We start from the raw sequence: 20,376 nt of genomic DNA on the forward strand, positions 1-20,376 counted from the left end.
GAAAGAAGGTTAATCTCCAGAGATATTACATCTTGCATTATGAACTGGAAAATGGCTTTGTTTTGTTTTTACTCAAAAAAATGACATTGTTAGAAAGGGGAAAGGCTTCCACTGCAAAAGCTTTGCAAGAGGAAAGAATGCGGAAAACTTCGGCCACAGAAGATGTGGGCACAGATGTGGAGACAAACATGTCACTTGGGATGACATTTCATGTGTTTTGCTTTCAGTAAGTAGACACTTTTGAAGAGGACACCAGCACAGCCGCTTTGATCAACATCAGCAAGAACTCCAAGCAAGAAAGGATTATAAATACTATGAGGCTTGTTTACAACCCTCTTCATTTTAGACATATCATACCTTCTTTAATCCACAGCCGCGCACAGAAATTCCCAACACCAACAGCCCATGATTAAAGCTTTTCAAAACGATTGCTAGAGATCACCTACCTGTAAATCCTGTTCCTACCCAGCTCAGTGCTTTTCCGAGCTCATAATAAGCAGCATAGAGGAAGCTTAGGAATGTCCTGATCTTAAGCTACAGTATCTGCAATTCTTCTATAGACATCAATAATTTTGAACCCAAACATCCAATATCTTTTCTGAAAGTCACCCTTGTCAACCCTAGATTACATTTATCTGTTTTTAGTCTTTCTCTTGCCCTTCCGACTAATACAATTCCCCACTTTCCTCTCATATCCTTTACTGGAGAGTGAAGTTAATCACCTAAGTGACACTGGTTATTTGCAGAGTTGGATGTTAATTTGACTTTTGAATGTCCTGGCCAATCTCCCCTGTTCTCAAGTGCTTCCAGAAACAACACAAAAATGCTTTTTGTGTAGAGAAAATGTCAAAGAGAGAATTTAAGAGCCAGCAACTTTAAAAAACAACAGAAACTTGAACTTTGAAAGGACAAAACAAAACTGGAAGCAGTGGAGGCTAGCAATAGTGTTTCTAAAGTCACTGCACTGCTACAGGCAGTGTCTAGATTGCCTTGGTTTACAGATCCCACGAAACATCTTGCCATATTGTTTTTGTTGTTTTTACTTGTGAACAAAATCTCTGTTTTGAAGTTACCATCACTTATACTAGACAGAGAGGGATCTTAAATGCAAGCTCAGACCAGCAACACAGCCTCTTCCAGGAAAGAAAGGTCTCCTGACTTCCAGAAAAGCCTGAAACAGGCACCCTGATAAGAGATGCTCATATTTCTCATGCTTACTTCTGACTTGTAAAAATGAGCAGGCCACTCATAGATGGCCATCGTACAAAAGACACACAGATGAGAAAGACTTAGTTTCTCACTGCTTGAACTGTTCTCTCTCTCACGCACAGGCCCTGGCTGCTCAGATGCACTCGTTTATGAACTGAAGAACAAAATAGTCCTCATTCATATCCCAGCAGAGTGGCTTTCAGATAGCAATCAGTGCGTCATTGACAGCGCCACAGCTCAATGCTTTGGGAAGCTATTACCACATCAATGGTGGGGAAGTGGTCTTTCTTCTCTCCTTCAACAAAGCTTTGGCAATTGGGCTCCCTGGGGCATGTTCACACCACCTCACTTCAGCTTTGGGAGTCAGAAGACTCAGCTTCCCAGTCTCCCCATATAATCATCTGGGAGAGACAGGTCTTCCAAAAAGGCAATTCAGAGGAGCCTAACTTACAATATCACTTAAGCTGATCAAAGCAAAGGCAACTCTTAAAGCCAGTTGCTGATGCAGTGGTGTTTCTCACAATAAGCTTACTGCTGCTGGCCAACCTGAATAAAGTTGCTTAGTTGTGACAATATTGACAATATTCAGCTATGACGATATTGCGAGACAAGAAGTGTCTGACTTCTTTCTTCTCTCTGCAGCTCTCACCATCTCGCCAATGCAAAGGCTCATTCAGAAGTCTAGGCACCACTATCAAATAGCACAACTATAAAGCTGGTCTGCTAAAGTTCACCAAGCCACCTGCACGTGCAGCTGCATTCCAGCTGGGCAGGCTGAAGGAAGGGATTTACTCCCCTCTCTGTTCAGCACTTGAGACCACACCTGGATGCTATATCTAGTCTTGGCCCCTCAGTTTAGGAGAAATATTGTCAAAGAGAAGAGAGGGCATTGAAGAGTCTCTAAGATGGTTAGGGGGCTGCAGTATACAATAAAGAAGAGACTAAAGGAGGGCCTCTTTTCAGAAATTTTAGGTCACAAAGCATTGAAACAGGGAGATTTTTCAAAGCTCATCCAGGAAAGGTCCTGTAACACCATGGTCCAACTTTGAAACTGGCCTGCTCTGAGCAAGAGGATGGACTAGAGAGCTCCACATGTCCTTCAAACCTTAATTAGCTTATGAGTCTGTGATTGGTACTGACCTACCTTCCACAGCACTTACAGGCAGGAGGCTTTTTGCAGTGACTATTGCTTTCAGACTGCAAGCTCCTTCCGAGCTAAGAACACCCAAGATGATCCTGATGGGGCTCAACAATACTACATAGAGATCCAAAATATATTTGCTGTACTGCAAAAAATATGCCAAACAACCAAATAAGTCTTCAGAAGTTGTCTTCACCAGATGAAATCATCACGTTTCCAAAATCTATTCAGAATTCCCTACATGAGTCAAGATATATATTTGAAGTAAAAAATGAATTCTGCTTTCAAAGTCACATCTGAAAAGGGAGCATTTTCAACAAATATTAAGCAAGAGACTGAGGGATTTTTTCTTCTTTTTAAACCACAATGCTGGACAACCAAACATTTGCTTCTACCAGCCCTTGCCCAACTCAGAGACATATAACACAAGTAAAATGTTTGTTGGTAACAGTTCATCTCAGGGCACAGGATGTTTCCTATTTCAGAGAAGAAAAAACTCTATATACAAAACATCGCCTCCTCAGTCAGCCCAGATTGAACGTTACTAGGTTTCACTTCAGCAGTTGACCAGCGCACAGGTATCAGTGTCTGCTGCCTGAAGGAAACACAAGCCCAGACAGAAATCCAGAGATGTAATATTCTACAAGACCTCTGTTAAGTGCAGAAGTGACTTGCTGGATGCACTGGCTCTTCCAGGAAGCCTGCAGATTGAGAAAAGATGGAATAGTGGTACACCTGCACGAGCACAATGCTCAGCACCAAGACTGGATCACACGCTACTCACCAGAATTTAACTGCAAGTAATTAAACGCTGTCATGAAAATACTGTGTTTTCTCTCTGATTAGCTGCTGCTGTGCAGAACAGCACTAGCAAAGGAATCCAGTTGCTCCATACGTCCCAGCTGATTCCAGACAAATCTTCCATGAAGAAAGGTCTCCTGAGGTCACGTGGATGTGAGTCAGTCACTGCCACTTGTCTTTGGGGCCACATATTGGTTTATGGTCCTCCTGTCTAGATATGGCCTGATACTTGGGGACTTTCACAGTGGGAGTGTCAAATTTTTTAATCATGTTTTCCTCCTTTTCCTCAACTATATCCCACAGTTGCAGAGCGCCCCAGGTATGCATTTACCTCTAGGGCATTTTCACCTCAAGTACCTTCTCTCTTCACCATTACTTGTTCAGGGAACGTCATACATTTCTGTCTATCAAGAGCAGCAATGGCAAAGCTAACTCCATAAAACAGGCTTCATTCAAAGAGGAAGAAACAAGACAGGGCATCCTTAAAAAAACACAATCTCTTAACAGATGGAGGTAGCTTCCCATTTCCCCTTTACTTAAGACAGTATTTCTTTTTCCTTCAGCCTGGTGACCCAGCTTCGTGCAAATTCTGTTCTCAAGTCTGTGCTCTTCCTTGACAACCCTCTGTCCCAATTGCTATGGGGGCTTCTTCTCGAGCCTTAGCAAACTCTGCTCCCAGGATTGCCGAATAATACTCAATCCAGAGGTAGCAAAGGAGCAGGACCTGCTCTGAATAAATCAGCCACACACAAATTTGATATGCTTCCAAATTTTTCACACCTCCTGGTCCCATAATGACAGGCTGGAGACTTCTGGGACTGTTCCAACACTTGGCAAGACTGAGGAACAACAAGGTTGGGGAAACTGGCCAAACTTTTTCAGAGCACAATGTATAACCTTGGCAAAAAAGCATCTACAGAGTCCAATAATGCAGAGAGCTGAGCTCCAACCAGCAAACCTTACCTGCCCAGTGTATTCTACAGTGGCATTTATCTATCTGCCTTCTGCCACTACGAGTCTCAAACACAAGAACAAACATCACCGTGGCCAAGGGGGAACTGTGTTCTCCAGGTTAAACAGAGGGGAGGGCCCCCATCCCACCCTGCACACCAGGTGACCTGCACTGATACTGAACTTCACTGACCCTAGTCCTCAAGTGACCCGGCAACATTTCCCTGGTCTCTCAAGCCTAAGGTTTATAAACTTGCTGACCACTTCCATACACTCTCCATAAGTATCACTGTTACATAATTCCATTGTTTTGTGTGAAATACAAAAATTGCAGGAATGAAATCCTGCCCAAAGAAAATGCAAGCCTTTCTGCAAGGCTGGGAGGCTGCGTGAAGGAATTCTACCAAATCAGGAGATTACTCTGAAACGCAGTGTTAGCACCCGTGTCCAACATCCACTCTTGCCACACGATCTGTCCCCGGAATCCCGCTCGAGTACAAGAGCACAGCCAGGCCCTGCAGCAAGAGTCACAGCCTGGCAAAGAGCAGCAACGAGGAGGACGAGTGTGCGGAGGAAGCCCCTGCTGCAGCCCCCGGCAGGGCTCCGGGTGCTGCACGAGTGGGAAGATTCCCCAGGCGCAGCGATAAAACCATCGTGGCTGCGTCGCCACTGCTGCTACACAAACGAGCTGGATTGCTCCTCAGCATTTCCTCGGGATGCAGATGAACCCCAGCCACCATGACGCCTTCCCATTTGTTTTGGTTAGCCCTAATATTAGCCTTAATGAGCTAATCCAGTATACCAATTAAGCCAACCAATTAGGCAAGTAAATATTCCCATACCCAGTCACGTACATAATGAGAATGCATAACCCCTATTTTCCTTTCTGAAAAGATGGGAAATTCTATTGCAATTGGTCCCCAGAAGGGCTCCGTGGGAGGATTTACTGTTCCAGCCCCATCTGCATCAGTGTCATACAGCAGTTAAAGGATTGTCAATGGAAAAAAAGAGCTGAGATCGGAGGCAATACCTCAGAAACAGCTTTCTCCTCCTCTCCCCTATTCCGTCCTTCCTCTCTCCACACCAATTACAAGTTGGAAGCTGCGCAACCAAGCAGGAATCTCCTATTATTTGGTCCTGGCTCAGCTTGTCACAGCAGTGGTTGGACTTCCACAGCTTTCTAGGGCAGTCCTCAAACACCAGGACCCACCGTCACCCTGTCCAGACTCACTCCTCTCATGTAGCAACTCCCCTGGGTCTGCAGTTTTCTTGTGGGAATAGCTACTCAAAAGTTTGGTCAAAGACTTTCATGTTCCCAACTCTATTGCCACCTTAATTAAAAGGCCTGTAAGTTCTTCAAGTAGAATTAGCTTTAAATCTCTCCCATTTATTACCAAAGAAGAGAAAAGAGAAGCTAATTTCTTTGTATGATTTTTAACCCAGCCCCACGCATCAGACTTCCCGGGTGTCTTCCTCTGCTGCTTCACTTTCAAGCAGGTTGCTGCGGGGTTTTGACCAGTCTTTGAAAGCTCCTTCCCAGGTCACGTGGGAATTCTTCAGTGATGTAGACCATTTCATTAAGTTTCTTGGGCCTCGCTACACCTTTACTCACACCTAATGAAGCCTGCCTGGCTTCATTACGCTTATAGAGCTGTCTGAGACTAGCTAGGAACCAGCTTTAGGATCCTAGGCTTAGCTTTTAGAATCTTTTCTAAGAACACATCAAAGTGGGATTCCCAGTAGGGAACACTTTCTGTTTATCTTCGAATGGCATAAGCAAAATCTTGAGGATGAAAATATCTGCTCAACAGCACTAGTTCTTCCTGCTGTTATTCTTGAAAAATAAACGGCCACAGGAAAAACTTTTCCCCCCTTTATTTTACCATTAAGAAATCTCACCTGGCTCATAGCCAAAACAATAAGAAGTATCTTTGCAGGATCTTTACCCCCCAAAACACTTGGCTGTAGATTTTTTGTCCCCTTTAATCTCTTTTGGTACATTTAAACTCCTGGTGTTTTTTGTTCTGAAAGAGAAATGCTTTAGAGGTTTGACTGAATGAACTTTGAAATTCACACCCCGGCAAATTGAGCTGATTTCCTAAATCCATAATTACAACATTCCTCAGAGATATGCATTCTTTCAGAGCGAACAAGGGAAGATTAGTTTCCTGTTTCTTCCCATTTACATGGCTTTGCTGTCAAGGGGATTTTTTTTTTCCTTTTAAACAATCCTCTGTTTATGTGGTTCCCTTCTTGGCAGGGAACTAGGGAACTAATCTCTCCTAAAAGTATAATACAACCAAACTATCAATTGCAAGCGTCCAAACATCTTGTGAAAAGAAAGTTGATTTGCACAGGCCTTTAGAACCCAATATCTGTCCGCAGGAGCACTCAGGCAGGTGCCGATCGATTACAGGGGTTTTAAATAATCTGGGATGATTACTGCATGAGCAGATAGATTTACCACTGGCTATATAAGAATATAAGTGGATCTGTGCATGCATGTGAATATCCACAGGACTTAAAACTTTACTAGCACTAGGCAAACATAGCTCCCTACATCTGAACATCCCCAAGTACGCAAAACTACAGAAGGACAAGACTATTGCAGTAAGCCTTGTGCCAAAGAGCTGCAACAAGAGTTGTCTTCTGTTTGCAGCCAGAATACCTGCAGAGCCCTGGGGAGGACATTTTTTCCTTCTGCTTTTACAAAAGCGCAGCGAGCCTCCTCTCTTTCTGTGCAAACACGGGAAGCAGAACAGCTCGGTGGCCTTTCAGCCTTGCTCTGTTTCTGCTGCAGAGTCCAGTTGTAGTTCAGTTGATGGGAGTCCTCTTGTTTTATTGCAAAAGTAATACAAGAAACTGAGTTCTACAGGAGTGAGTTTGCCTACCTTTTTTTCCTTGGTTGCAGATGATCCCAGTTTGTTGCCGGTAACAGACATGCTGGGAACGAGTACACTGGTCTCTTGCTGTAGCTTCAAAGAACCTTGGCTTCCAGGATGTGTGCGGTCCCAGCGTCATGATCTCATCGGAATCACAGAGACGTGGTGGGATAGCTCGCACGACTGGAGCGCTGCCATGGAAGGCTATGTGCTCTTTAGGAAGGACAGGCTGGGAAGGCGAGGTGGTGGAGTTGCTCTTTATGTGAGAGAGCAACTGGAATGCATGGAGCTCAACCTGGGAGTGGAGGATGAGCGAGTTGAGAGCTTGTGGGTAAGGATTAGAGGGCAGGCTAATGTGGGAGACACTGTGGTGGGTGTCTGCTACAGGCCACCTGACCAAGACGAGGAGGTTGATGAGGCCTTCTATAGGCAGCTGGATGTTGCCTCACGGTCACAGGCCCTGGTTCTCATGGGGGACTTCAACTACCCCGACATCAACTGGGAGGACAACACAGCCAGGCATAAGCAGTCCTGGAGGTTCCTGCAGAGCGTCGACGATAACTTTTTGACGCAGGTTGTGGAGGAGCCGACGAGGAGAGGTGGGCTACTGGACCTCGTGCTATCAAATAGGGAGGGCCTAGTAGGAGATGTGAAGGTGGGGGGTAGCCTCGGCTGCAGTGACCATGAGTTGGTGGAGTTCAGGATTCAACGAGGAGGAGGAAGGGCTGTAAGTAGCCTTGCGACGATGGACTTCAGGAGGGCCAACTTTAGCCTCTTCAGAGACCTCCTCGGTAGAATCCCATGGGCTAGTGCTCTAGAAGGCAGGGGGGCCCAAGAGAGCTGGTTAGTTTTCAAGCGGCACTTCCTCCACGCCCAGCAGCAGTGCATCCCTGTGTGTAGGAAGGGAGGCAGAGGGGGCAGGCGACCTGCGTGGATGAGCCGGGAGCTTGTGGCAATGCTCAAGCAGAAGGCAGCGGTATACAGAATGTGGAAAAAAGGACAGGCCCCCTGGGAGAAATACAGGAACGTAGTCAGGGAGTGCAGAGATGCGACAAGGAAAGCTAAGGCACGTCTGGAAGGCAAGCTGGCAAGGGACGTTAAAAATAACAAAAAAAATTTCTTCAAATACATTAACAGCAAAAGGAAGATCAGGGAAAACGTGGGTCCGCTGGAGGACGGGATGGGCACCTTGGTTACAAATAACACAGAAAAAGCAGAGTTGCTCAATGCCTTCTTTGCTTCGGTGTTTACCAAGGGCAGCCCTTTAGAGCCCCAGGCCCTAGAGACAAGAGAAGAAGCTGGTGGAGAGGAAGACTTGCCCTGGGTAGAGGAAGATTGGGTCAGAGAGCACCTAAGGAACCTCGATACCCACAAATCCATGGGCCCTGATGGGATGCACCCCAGAGTGCTGCGGGAGCTGGCAGATGCCATAGCTAAGCCGCTCTCCATCATCTTTGAAAGATCCTGGAGAACGGGGGAGGTGCCGGAAGACTGGAAGAAGGCCAATGTCACGCCAGTCTTCAAAAAAGGCAAGAAGGAGGATCCAGGCAACTACAGGCCAGTCAGCCTCACCTCCGTCCCCGGAAAAGTGATGGAACGGCTCATACTGGCCGTTGTCTCCAGGCACATGGAGGACAAGAAGGTGCTCAAGAGTAGTCAGCATGGATTCACCAAGGGGAAATCTTGCCTGACTAACCTGATAGCCTTCTATGATGAAATGACCGGCTGGATAGATGAGGGGAGAGCGGTGGATGTCGTCTATCTCGACTTCACCAAGGCTTTTGACACCGTCCCTCACAACATCCTCCTGGGCAAGCTCCGGAAGTGTGGGATAGATGAGTGGACAGTGAGATGGATTAGGAACTGGCTGGATGGCAGAGCTCAGAGGGTGGTGATCAGCGGTGCAGAGTCTAGTTGGAGGCCTGTGGCTAGTGGGGTCCCCCAGGGGTCAGTCCTTGGTCCAGTCCTGTTCAATTTATTAATCAATGACCTGGATGAAGGCACAGAGTGCTCCCTCAGCAAGTTTGCTGATGACACGAAACTGGGAGGAGTAGCCGATACCCCAGAGGGCTGCTCTGCCATCCAGAGGGACCTGGACAGACTGGACAACTGGGCGGTGAAAAACCTCATGCAATTCAACAAGGCCAAGTGCAAGGTCCTGCACCTGGGGAGGAATAACCCCAGACACCAGTACAGGCTGGGGACCGACCTTGTGGAGAGCAGCTCTGCAGAGAAAGACCTGGGTGTCATGGTGGATGATAAGTTGACCATGAGGCAGCAGTGTGCCCTCGTGGCCAAGAAGGCCAATGGAATCCTGGGCTGCATTAAGAAGAGCATCTCTAGCAGGTCGAGGGAGGTGATCCTGCCCCTCTACTCAGCCCTGGTGAGGCCGCATCTGGAGTATTGTGTCCAGTTCTGGGCTCCACAGTACAAGAGGGATGTGGAGCTGCTGGAGAGAGTCCAGCGCAGGGCTACAAGGATGATCAGGGGCCTGGAACATCTGCCCTATGAGGAGAGGCTGAGGGAGCTGGGCCTGTTCAGCCTGGAGAAGAGAAGGCTGAGAGGGGATCTAATCAGTGTATATAAATACCTCAAGGGAGGGAGTGCAGAGGACCGGGATGGTCTCTTTTCAGTGGTGGCCACTGATAGGACTAGAGGAAATGGCCGGAAACTGAAACATCAAAAATTCCATAGGAACTTAAGGAAAAATTTCTTAACAGTGAGGGTGACAGAGCCCTGGAACAGGCTGCCCAGAGAGGTTGTAGAGTCTCCTTCTCTGGAGATCTTCAAAACCCGCTTGGATGCAGTCCTGTGCCACGTGCTCTAGGTGTCCCTGCGTATGCAGGGGGGTTGGACCAGATGATCTCTAGAGGTCCCTTCCAACCCTAAGCATTCTATGATTCTATGATGTCCCACATCTTCCCGTAACGTTTTTGGATGACCATACTTCCTACTGCTCACCGAGCAAGCTTCTCCCATTTAGCTGAACTTACCACCAGGACCCATCAGTTGAGTCTAACAGTTGGCTGATGGTGGTCTTCCTCTTTAATCCAGCACTCCCAACCTACAGCCATAAGCCAATAACCCTCTTTTTATACCATACCCCATCTCTTTCTAATAAGTTTTGCTTTCAGATGAATGCGTACTAGTAACAGAATGCTGCTTAGTTGTAAGCCAGCCCCATCTGGCTTGAGAGGTTTTGTGGCCAGAAAGCATCTCTAACATTTTAAAGCAATTTAAGTGTGTTCTCTCCTCTTTCCCTTCTCCACTCTCTGGTAAACACTACTTATAAGGCTATCTGGCCACGACTCTTAAAACTGAGGCCTGAGATTTTAAAAACTCTTAACAAAATATTTGCTAACACCTCACTGTAAGAAACGGGTCCCTGACTCCCATAAGCTTCTGTGCTGAGTTCACAGAGCTTGACCCCGTTGATCCATACGTAAGCTTGCCGATTTTCCGAAGTTATTGAGCAAATACGTCTTCCGTCAGCTCCAGGGAAATTTGTGGCTGATTTCTTCTGATACTTTTGATAGTGAAACACTCTGATAGTTGTGAAAAATGGTGTTTTTTCTTATATTCATTTGTTCCTATTTTAATTCAATATTAATTACTATGTACTTAACCATAATTTACTGATCTATAAATAGCTGAATTTGTTATAAATAAAACTCCCATCATTATTCGGCATGGCAACTCTCCAGGCCCCCCGAAAAACAGTCCTCTCTAAGCCGTGCAATCGGTACTCTGAGATATTCACATTTAACTGTATATATCATCTTTAGTTAGACTTTTTCAGATGTGAATACATGAAGCAGTGTGTTAGGCTTTTCCCATGTATTTCTGCCGCAACAGCTGTGGGTTTATTAAATGAGACGGTCCAATTTCTTTTCAACCAACAGTGCTAACTTCATTAGCACCGAGGCATATTTTGCTGCTCTCTCTGCAGAGCGCGGAACGTAGCTGAGGAATTACGTTATGCTTTCCTCGAGACGCTCCCAGACGTGCCTGTTTTCTGCATCAGCCCTATCAGCACATCCTTTTACTTTGCAATGTCTCTTATGTGATTTCAACTATCAATAAATATATGACACCATTTACTAACTGAGCTGACAAATGGAAGGAAATCTGTACTTCACCTGCTTTTTTCATTGCCTGGTTTCTCCAAGCTTATTCCCTTAGCTACAATATAGGTTTACATCACACCGTGGCCATACACGCTCTCCAGAGACCTCTGACAGAATAGTAAATGCGAAGGAAAAGGCATGGGGCAAAAGCAGAGGGATCTGCACAGCTGAGATGCTGGAAACGCTCACATCCATCACTGAACTTCTGGTTAGTCCCTGAGCAGGTGACAAAACGCAGGACACAAAATGAGAGGATCAACGAGAGCAGCAAGTGGAAGCTTGCAGAAGAAAGACTGCCTGATCTCAGCTGATACAAAGCAATATCTTCCCTCTGACCTTCACAAAACAGATATCAGATTTGAAAGCTGTCACTGCTCCAGACCACTCATTCTTAAAAAGGGAAATGGAAAAGAATCTTCTCTTTTGCCTTTTTAAGTGGCAGCTCCAAAGACGCTGCTTAAAGTTGCAGAAAGATAAATACCATCCTTTTGTGGATAGCTTAACAGGCAGACTGCAGGCAAAACAATCTGAGGCGATGGATAGTGACTGTGTATGTCTGTATTCACACTCCTATGCAGAGCCATCAAGACCCAAAATGGGCAGCTTCCTTGTTGAAGTGCGTTGATGCAGTTTTTTGGACGAATCATGAAAATTTATTTCAGCTGATGCTACTCCCTGAGACTTTTAAGGCCAAGAAGAAACAAAAACAACAACCCACTGACACTAACTTCCTGCTTGATGGAGGGCATAAATACTGGTAAGGGCCTCCACACGACAGCTGGTTGAACTAGTTTTGGTTTCCACCTTCCAGGAAAACAGCCAGTCTTGATTCAGTGTGTTCTGCATGATGAAACCCACTGCCTCGCTGAATAAAGAGCTCACTTGCACTGACAGTGTGACAGGCAGACTTATACTAAAGAGATGTCACTTATTAATCACCCACTCATTACCTTTGAATTACACAGATTGCCTAACTCCCTATAGATACCAAATTCCTTGTACTACAGAGATGTTGCTGTGCTTAAACAAAACAAAACAAAATAAAACAAAAAAAAAGCTCAAGCCAATTTTAAAAGTTTGCCTAAACTCAGGAGTCCTAGTGAGACATGGGATGCACATATTCGCAAAACGGCCCTTTTGACCTCTTGTTCTTACTGAAGATTTCCAGAGCAGGATTTTGGGCCAGGTGTTCAGGCCACAAAAGTTTAAGAAAACTGCGTTCTGCATTAAGTTCCCCTAAAACAAACAAACAAACAAAAACTCCTTGAGCAGAATACCTATTACACTTGATGCTAGTAGTTACAACTTAATTGAGGTTTAAATGGTTCCTGTGGAGACAGAGGTCATTAGAATCTTGACATCCATCTTTTAAGGACGTTTGCCATTTAAAAGTTAGTTGACTGAATAAATAAAATTCCATCAACTCCTTGTTGCAAAGTACAGTATTTTACCTCTTTCTTATAGCACTGATTTGGGAAAATGGTTCCAAAATGATGTTTTTAAACCCAGTACTGGAGCATATCTCTGAATATTATCTGAAGACTTACCTGGAAACCAGCACACACTACCCTGCTCTTGTTCTTTCCCAAAATCTCTAAAGCAACTTTAATAATGTACTTTTTTTTTTTTTTTTTTTTTGCTATGAATCACTAACATCTCACCCTGGTTGCTCAGTGATTGAGACTTAAGAGCTTAAGAGCTGTTTTTCACTTTCATGGTCAGAGCAGGCTGAATAACCTCAGAAGGGAGGTCCACCCAGCCTGTTTTCAAGGTCACGTATCTCAGTAACATCTCTCAAGTTACACATGACAAACTGAGACGCAAATTGCTGCCAACCAGCAGCAAGCTGTCAGAAGACATGGATGGATGATGAACCACAGCTCATGGGGAGTACCCAAGGAACAAGCATCATTGTTCCAAATTCTGGCTCTTCTCTGAACATTTTTGGAAGAGTTAAAGATTTTACATTTCATAAACTGAGGGACAGCTTTCTCTATGCAAATACTACTCTAGCAGCAGAAAGCTTTTTCACAAAAGCTTAGAGTGGCTGAGGTTGGAAGAGACCTCTGGAGATCACCTACTCCAAGGAAGGCAATTCCACGGTGTCTTTTTGATTTACCAATAAAAAAGGTCAGAAATGAAGACCTTAATTCAAGACCTTAAGGTCAGAAAATGCAGTAGGACAATATCAGCCACCTCACCGTCTTAGCAGTCCTGCAAAATAGGCAATTATATGCTGATGGTCCTAAATAAGCAATTTGGTTTTAAGTCTGCTTAACATTATTTTAGTTTTGCCCCAAACAACGAGCTGCATTGCTGTGCACCGCTACCCTGCGCCGCTCCAGGGCCAAAGGCATTTTGCAGCAGGAACTCCACACGCACCGTCATGGTTCCTGGACCGAAGAACTCTGAAAATCATTTTAAACTGTGTCAAATAGTTAGCTCTGCTACAGTCAAGCTACTTCTTGCTGAAACACCTCGGATGTTAGAAGCACTTGTCTGCCAAGCTCATGCCTTTTGGGCACTCGTTGTTCAGAAAACAATCCTCCTATTTCTCTTGTTGAGCCCCTCTTGCTGCTGACCAAGGATGACCTGTGGCCACCAGCAGGAAGACCCCTCGTGAACACGTGTCAGGTGCAGTGCCACATACTGACTATCTTGTGGCTGCTGTACCCAGTCCCATCACCTTTACGCAGCTGATTAAAACTAGTAAAATACGAAACATGCAAAAATGGAAGCAGAAAGCTAGACAGCAAAGCAGACAACCGGCTCATCTCTTGTCTCTCTTTTTTCCTGCATATCTAACATGAATATCCCAGACCTTCCCCTGTGCTTGTGAAGACAGGCACCCTCTCCTGCGTGTCTCCATGCAGCTCACAGAATCAGGGAGGGCAGCTAATGAATTGCAAAGCAACTGGCACCGCAAAAGAGAAGTGCTTCTCCCCTCCCTCTGCCCTCCAGGTATCTGAGCATGGAGAGGATGACACGAACTGCAGCATTCCTTCTGGGCTTGCCAATACGTAGCTGCGCTGAGGGCAGTTTCCCTAAGGTATGGAGACACTTGGATGCCTTTGCTGCCTGCCTGCAGCTGCCCAGCCTGGACAGCACATCAGAGCTCGCAGCAAACTGGGGGCAACACCAGTTTGCCACAGGGCTGCAAACAGGTTCTGTTGGCCATGCAATTAACTACAGACTTTCTGCTTTTTGTAGGAACAGGCAAGATCACACCTTTGATTCATCCCACGGGGCAGGAAGAGGAAACTTCTGGATTTGTGCTGCTTTGGGTGAACAAAAGGAAACGTCTCCTCCAGCCCAGAAACATCTATTGCCTGGCAGATGAACCGTGACAGTGGCCATCACTATAGAACCAGGAGGGACTTCACTGTGACCACAGCTCATGGTATTTACATAATTTAATCCAGACCCCTTAACTGGAGCTGCAGCATAGGGCTGGAAAGAACAGGCTTTAAGCATAAAGAAACTTGCAACCTCTTTTGACTTTTGAAAATGTTTCCCCCAAAATTCTGATTTGGAGTTTGCCATCATGGACTCTCCTGGGGGTTTTGGTTCCTACACCCCAGGGTGACCCAGAGTAGATGCTGCAGCCCACGTGCTCCATCCCACTCACCACGGGGCATCGTTAATGCTGCAGTGCCAGACACAGCATGGGCCATGGAAACAGCCTGTGAACACCCAAATCACAGAATGGGCCGTATGGCACATAAACCTCCACTCTCTCCAGCTCCACATGGCACAGTTTTTTTTTTTTTTCGTCAGAAAAAGCACACTCAGAACCTTTTTGCTGGGCGCAGTCAGGCTGCTTGCAATGTGAAGAGGCAGCTTATCAGCACTTGCGATTTCAGTTTCCTCCAGATGCACAGGTACAGATCCCAACCGCTTTCATGTGATGCCAAAGACAGCAATCTCTGATAGCGCCAAGAGTCAGAACTGATAACAGGCAAGTTGAAGCAGTGCCTTTGCAATAATTACTCAGCTGTCAAAAATAGGCAAACTGGCAGCACTCAAAATGCAATGTTTGCCATCATTTGAGAGAGCAAAGAGGGCCTCCTGCCATAGCCCAGTGGCCACTGGAGCTTCAGGGGGCCGAGGAAGTCGTCTTACTCAGACCCCGGGCATGAGGATGTGTCCGAGAGCAGCTACTCCCAAGCCTGCTTTCACCACAAATATTGACACATCCAGCGATAGCACTAATACAGAGCCCTTCACTGCATATGTTAAAGTACATTCAAAAGTTGTGAAAAAGATGTCTAGTACAAATTCCTGGCTAAGCCCATGAGAGATCTTGATTCAGCACAGCATCTAGGATAGTGGGGGCCTTTTAGTCTGCAGGTGCCAAAGGGAACTCATGAGTAAGCTAAAAAGGCAAAACTACCAATATGAAGAGACAGGATCTCCTCCTTTCCTTGCAAAATCGGGCCTCTAGCATGTGTATGATAAATGACACATGGAAGATGCTTACGTAGGTTTAACAGTGACCTTGAAAGGATGCTGGGCATCTTCTCAACTGTCTCTGGTCGTGAAGTTCTGGCCCTCACATTCTCAAGCCTTTTGTATTGTCCTTTTTCCTGCTTGTCCAGCAGACAGAGATCTCATGTCTAAAATACAGCTGTTTTGCTGATGTGTACAGTTGGGATGGGAGATCTCATGCACACAAGATCACTGGTGCTAGCACTGTCCTGTTACCACTCAAAGGCCCACATCGATAATTTAGACAGGATTTCACAGAGGGAGTCTAGCTGACCCAGGAATTTTTAATGGCTGCAAAATTCAAACCGAGAGGAGCTAGAGAAAAATGTCCCCTATGAAGCTGCAGATCTATAGAGATGTTACGGGTACATAAATCACAAGTAATAGCTTGTCACCATGGAGTTTCCTAATATTTTATTGTCACATACATATTTATTATAGTATAAGACCAGAATATGGTTGTCCAAACTGCCCTGTTTATACTTCGTAAGGAAGAATTTTGCTATCCTTCTTTCTGTGTTACTAAAACTAGTTTGCAGTACAGCACAAGACATCAGTCTTCATATCTAACATTTAGATTATAAGTCTGTTGAAAGTAGAACACGTAGAGGGAACCTAACATTTGTGCAGATTTAGTCACACGTCTTGATACTTGCTTGAAATTATTCCCTTTCTCCCCACCTTGTAATTAAGCCACCTCAATATTTGTGGTTTGTTTTTAAACACACAGAAGTAAAATAATGAATTTGATAACCTTACCTAAATGTTACAAGCTAAACCAGAGTATTAAATACCTAACAGGAATTCAGAAGGGCATGATGGGGAGAGCACAGAAGAGAGAATACAACTTTGTTATATGTTTATGAAGATACGACAAAGCAAAAAGCTATAATAATATAATACCAGAGTGAGATATTTTGATGATCTTAAAATAAACTCCAAGCAAATAAATCCTGAGAAAATGAGAAAGGGAAGTTTATGCTCACCTGAACATGATCTGTCCAATTCTCCTGAGTCATGCTTTTCTGAAAAGACAAAATTACTTCTGAAACATCTTAGAAAAGGGAATTACAACAAGTTGAAATTTAACACAGCATCTTACACCTTGGCATCAACTGTGATTGAGGAATGTGCTCTGGAATGCAGGGAAAACTTTGGCTTCTCATATATCACCATGGCAGAAAAACACAGCTTATATGAATTAAATCAGACAAATGTTGGAATACAGAACATAAGTCAAAAGGTCCATCTGCAATTCAAGCATACAGGCAACATAGATCTGTATCCGGGAGTACTTGAACACTCATTATTTTCTGAAGCTAGGTCATGAACTCCTTCACAAAACACAAAAATAAATAAAATATATATAAAAATTCTTTAACAAAGCTCTGCAAAGTCCCTCATAAATTCTCAACATCTCAGTGCCACGTTGTGCTCTTGCAGCAACAGCAACTTTACTCTGCAAAGCTGAAACAGGTCCTACTCCAGGGGCACACATGAATCATTAATGCAGCCTTTACCTCAGGATTTGCAGCATGTCCTTAGGCTGTTCAACTCGACAGCTAGCCCATGGAGACGGGCGTCTCCATAGATTCCAGTAAAGGAAGTGACACCAGGGATTACTGTGAGCAGTTCTGGACTCCCCAGGACAAGAGGGACATGGAGCTTCTCGAGAGGGTCCAATGTAGAGCAACAAAGATGATTAAGGGACTCAAATTTGGATCTTGTGAGGAAAGATTAAGCGAGCTGGGCCTGTTTAGCCTGGAGAAGACTGAGAGAGATCTGATCAATGTGTACAAGTACCTGAGGGGAGAATGTGAAGAGGATGGGGCCAAACTCTTCTTGGTGGTGACCAGTGACAGGACAAGGGGTAATGGGTACAAACTGAAACCCAGGCAGTTCCATCTCCATGTGAGGAAGAACTTCTTCCCTGTGAGGGTGGCAGAGCCCTGGCACAGGCTGCCCAGAGAGGCTGTGGAGGCTCCTTCTCTGGAGATCTTCAAACCCGCCTGGATGCCACCCCATGCCCTGTGCTCTGGGTGTCCCTGCTGGAGCAGGGGGGTTGGACTAGGTGATCTCTAGAGGTCCCTTCCAACCTCAACCATTCTGTGCTTCTGTACACCATTCTGTGTATTATTTGCAAGGCCAAACCTTTAGAATATACTAAGCTAAAATTTTCTTAACAGCCAAGTCATGAAAAAAATCCCCTAGAATCATAAGGTCTGGAAAAGGAAACTGTTAAGTTAATATCCTCAGTCAAATGTACAGTTCAGAGCCAACCTTGGGGAGCACCCTGGGATGGGACCTTCCCTAGACTGCCAAGAAGGCAGGCTGTGTAAGATTGATCAGTCATAAACCCCCGAGCCTCACCCCGCTTCTGGCAGAGAATGACTGCTAGCACCACTTGGATGGAAAGGTACACCAGCAAGAAGGCAGTAAGAAGCTCAAGGGAAACATCTCGGAGATATAGAGACATACAATTTAAACACTACCAAGATAAAGAACTCGTTTAGGCAACCTCATACACAGCTGAGAATGGTAAAAGCAGAACACCAAGGACCTCTCAGAAACAGTGGCGGTGTCCAGAAACAGCTGCCAAATGTACCTTAACAGAAGTAACCGGCCAACTCAGATACTTAAAGCAAAACACAAATTCCAAAACAAAGAAAATGGAGAGTGGAACATCAGATGGAGAGTACAGTTCACTTTGCTAAATAAATACATCTAGAGCTTTTTTTTTTTTTATCTTCTCTCACTGTCCCAGATCAAGGCCTCTAGAGTGATGTCTTAAAATACTGAAGCATTGAGACAGTGAAACATTTGCTAACCTTTCAGTTTCATGTCAGTTCATGTGGTAAGAAGGAAAAACAAATCAGATCCTTCCCTGATTGATTAGGTGGCCTTGGAAAGAGAACTGTCTGCGCCAGGATGGTGCCAGAGTCACCACGTTCAACAGCATCTTATTGTTCAAGTTCTCTGGGGAAGGGAGGATCAGGAAATTTGCATCTACCTTCTTCTATCAGCAGAACATGAGATTAGTCCCTTGCTGAATAAAAGACAAGGCACTTTTGGAAGAGGCATTTAATTTCCTGAAAACTGACTCTCTAAAGACTGGATTGGTGTTTCTGTATCCAGGGAGATCTGAACAACCTGGTAGGGTTATGAAAGCTTTTCTAGAGGATCCTCTTGTATCTACATGAAGAGTCTTCTATGAACTGCACATGAACCAGCACTTCAAGGCCATGTTCAGCAAATAGGGCTTTATAATTCAACTTTCAATAGATGAAAGCATTTCTCTATGACATCTAGACTCTTGCGGTCCCTCTTTTTCACAGCCCAAATGATTCATCTGGATACAACACTTCAAAGCTGCTGTAATCAAAAGAAGAGGCAGAGCAAGAGTTGGGACAATCTGCCTCCAGTCACTGGATGATGATGGTGATGCCAGCGAAAGACGCTCAAGAGCGCCCCACTCCTAAGAGGGGAGGTGGGAGCACAGGTAGCTATCTTGTGAAGTAATGCTGCAGAAAAAGTATTCGCACTATCTTCTCACTTTCAAGATCTGTCATTTCCAGAAGGATTTGGAAAGTGAGGACTTGGAGGCTAGACACAAGCAAAGTTAGCTCAGAGGAGAGTGGTTCAAGAACTGAAAATATTATTAGTTTCCTCAGCGGTGACAAGGCTGTAACCTCAACACAGAAAACCTTTTGTGGCAGACTTGGGGCTATAACCATCAACATCAAAATATTATAGGACCTTCTGGCTTTGGGTTGATTCATTGATTCTTGCTTTATATTGGGCTATTTTTAAGGCAGAGTCTTAAGTCTTGACTTGTGTGAAATCTGTTGAGCCCGACAAAGGAGCTGGAGGATAACACACACCAAGGTTCTGCTTTGTCGTGCAGCATAGATAAGGGCTAGAAGAAGATAAAAATGACTGTACTAGGATGGGAGGAAGAAATCTGGTGGATTCCTCTTCAGGCAAGCTTCTATGGCCTCTGAAGGACATGTCAAAGACTGTTATAGGGTTAAGGTTGGAAATGACTGATCTCCTTTTGCATGATGGTTGCTCTGGTATTACTGAATTCCTAAGTCTAACACAGATCACATCATGCTTAGCATTAGGAAAGCCCTAGAGTGAGTTTTCTTTGGGCATGTGAGTTTTACTGCATGACCTACTAATCCAGGTCCACCAGAAGAACACAAGTCTGACAGCAGAACAGCATGGAGGGATGTAAACACCACCAGCAGGTACTTTCAGCACCAAGTGCTAAGAAGAAAATAGCCCCTTGCACTAACAGCCTGCCTGGCCAGACGACATGCTGAAAAGACAACCAGGCCACATATACCAAAGTGAAAGCACAGCGCTGTGCTGCGCTAAAGAACTGGGGTTACAGGTTACGACTAAAACCAGAGCACGAGAGAGATTTAAAAGTAAAACAAAAAAGTGCTCTTCTCTACTCAGTATTGGAGGGATGCCAGGAAAATAATGCACCTGGATTAGCTGAGATGGCTGAAACTGAGTATATGAGAGCACATCCCAACCCAGCTAAGGCCCTAGCATAAATAATGCCTCAAACCACTCCAGAAGATGCTGAGGTCAAAAAGCATCCAGCTTGGAGCAATCGTGACTCCCAATTCTTACAATACGAATGGATACACAGACTGTCACTCTCAGAAAGAACAGATCTTATGGCAGATCCAATGCATTTTTATATTGCTTACATACCGTTGATATATTTTTATCATGTCAATTATATTATTCAAATAAAAAACCC

The 20,376-nt window shown here is 44.9% G+C and overlaps 1 protein-coding gene across 2 annotated transcripts in view; it reads right to left on the reverse strand.

Moving 5' to 3' along the window:
- Positions 1 to 20,376, reverse strand: part of EXD3 (exonuclease 3'-5' domain containing 3) — a 232,960-nt gene that overhangs the window by 168,832 nt on the left and 43,752 nt on the right. For both annotated transcript variants that reach the window (XM_088527996.1, XM_088527995.1), the window contains exon 9: positions 16,586 to 16,624. In XM_088527996.1, the coding sequence (XP_088384122.1) occupies positions 16,586 to 16,624 (39 nt within the window). The remainder of the gene's footprint in view (positions 1 to 16,585; positions 16,625 to 20,376) is intronic.

Source organism: Tinamus guttatus, unplaced genomic scaffold, assembly GCF_059628265.1.
Source record: "Tinamus guttatus ecotype Peru unplaced genomic scaffold, ASM5962826v1 Tinamus_guttatus_pri_ptg000297l, whole genome shotgun sequence".
In the NCBI taxonomy this organism is placed as follows: domain Eukaryota; kingdom Metazoa; phylum Chordata; class Aves; order Tinamiformes; family Tinamidae; genus Tinamus; species Tinamus guttatus.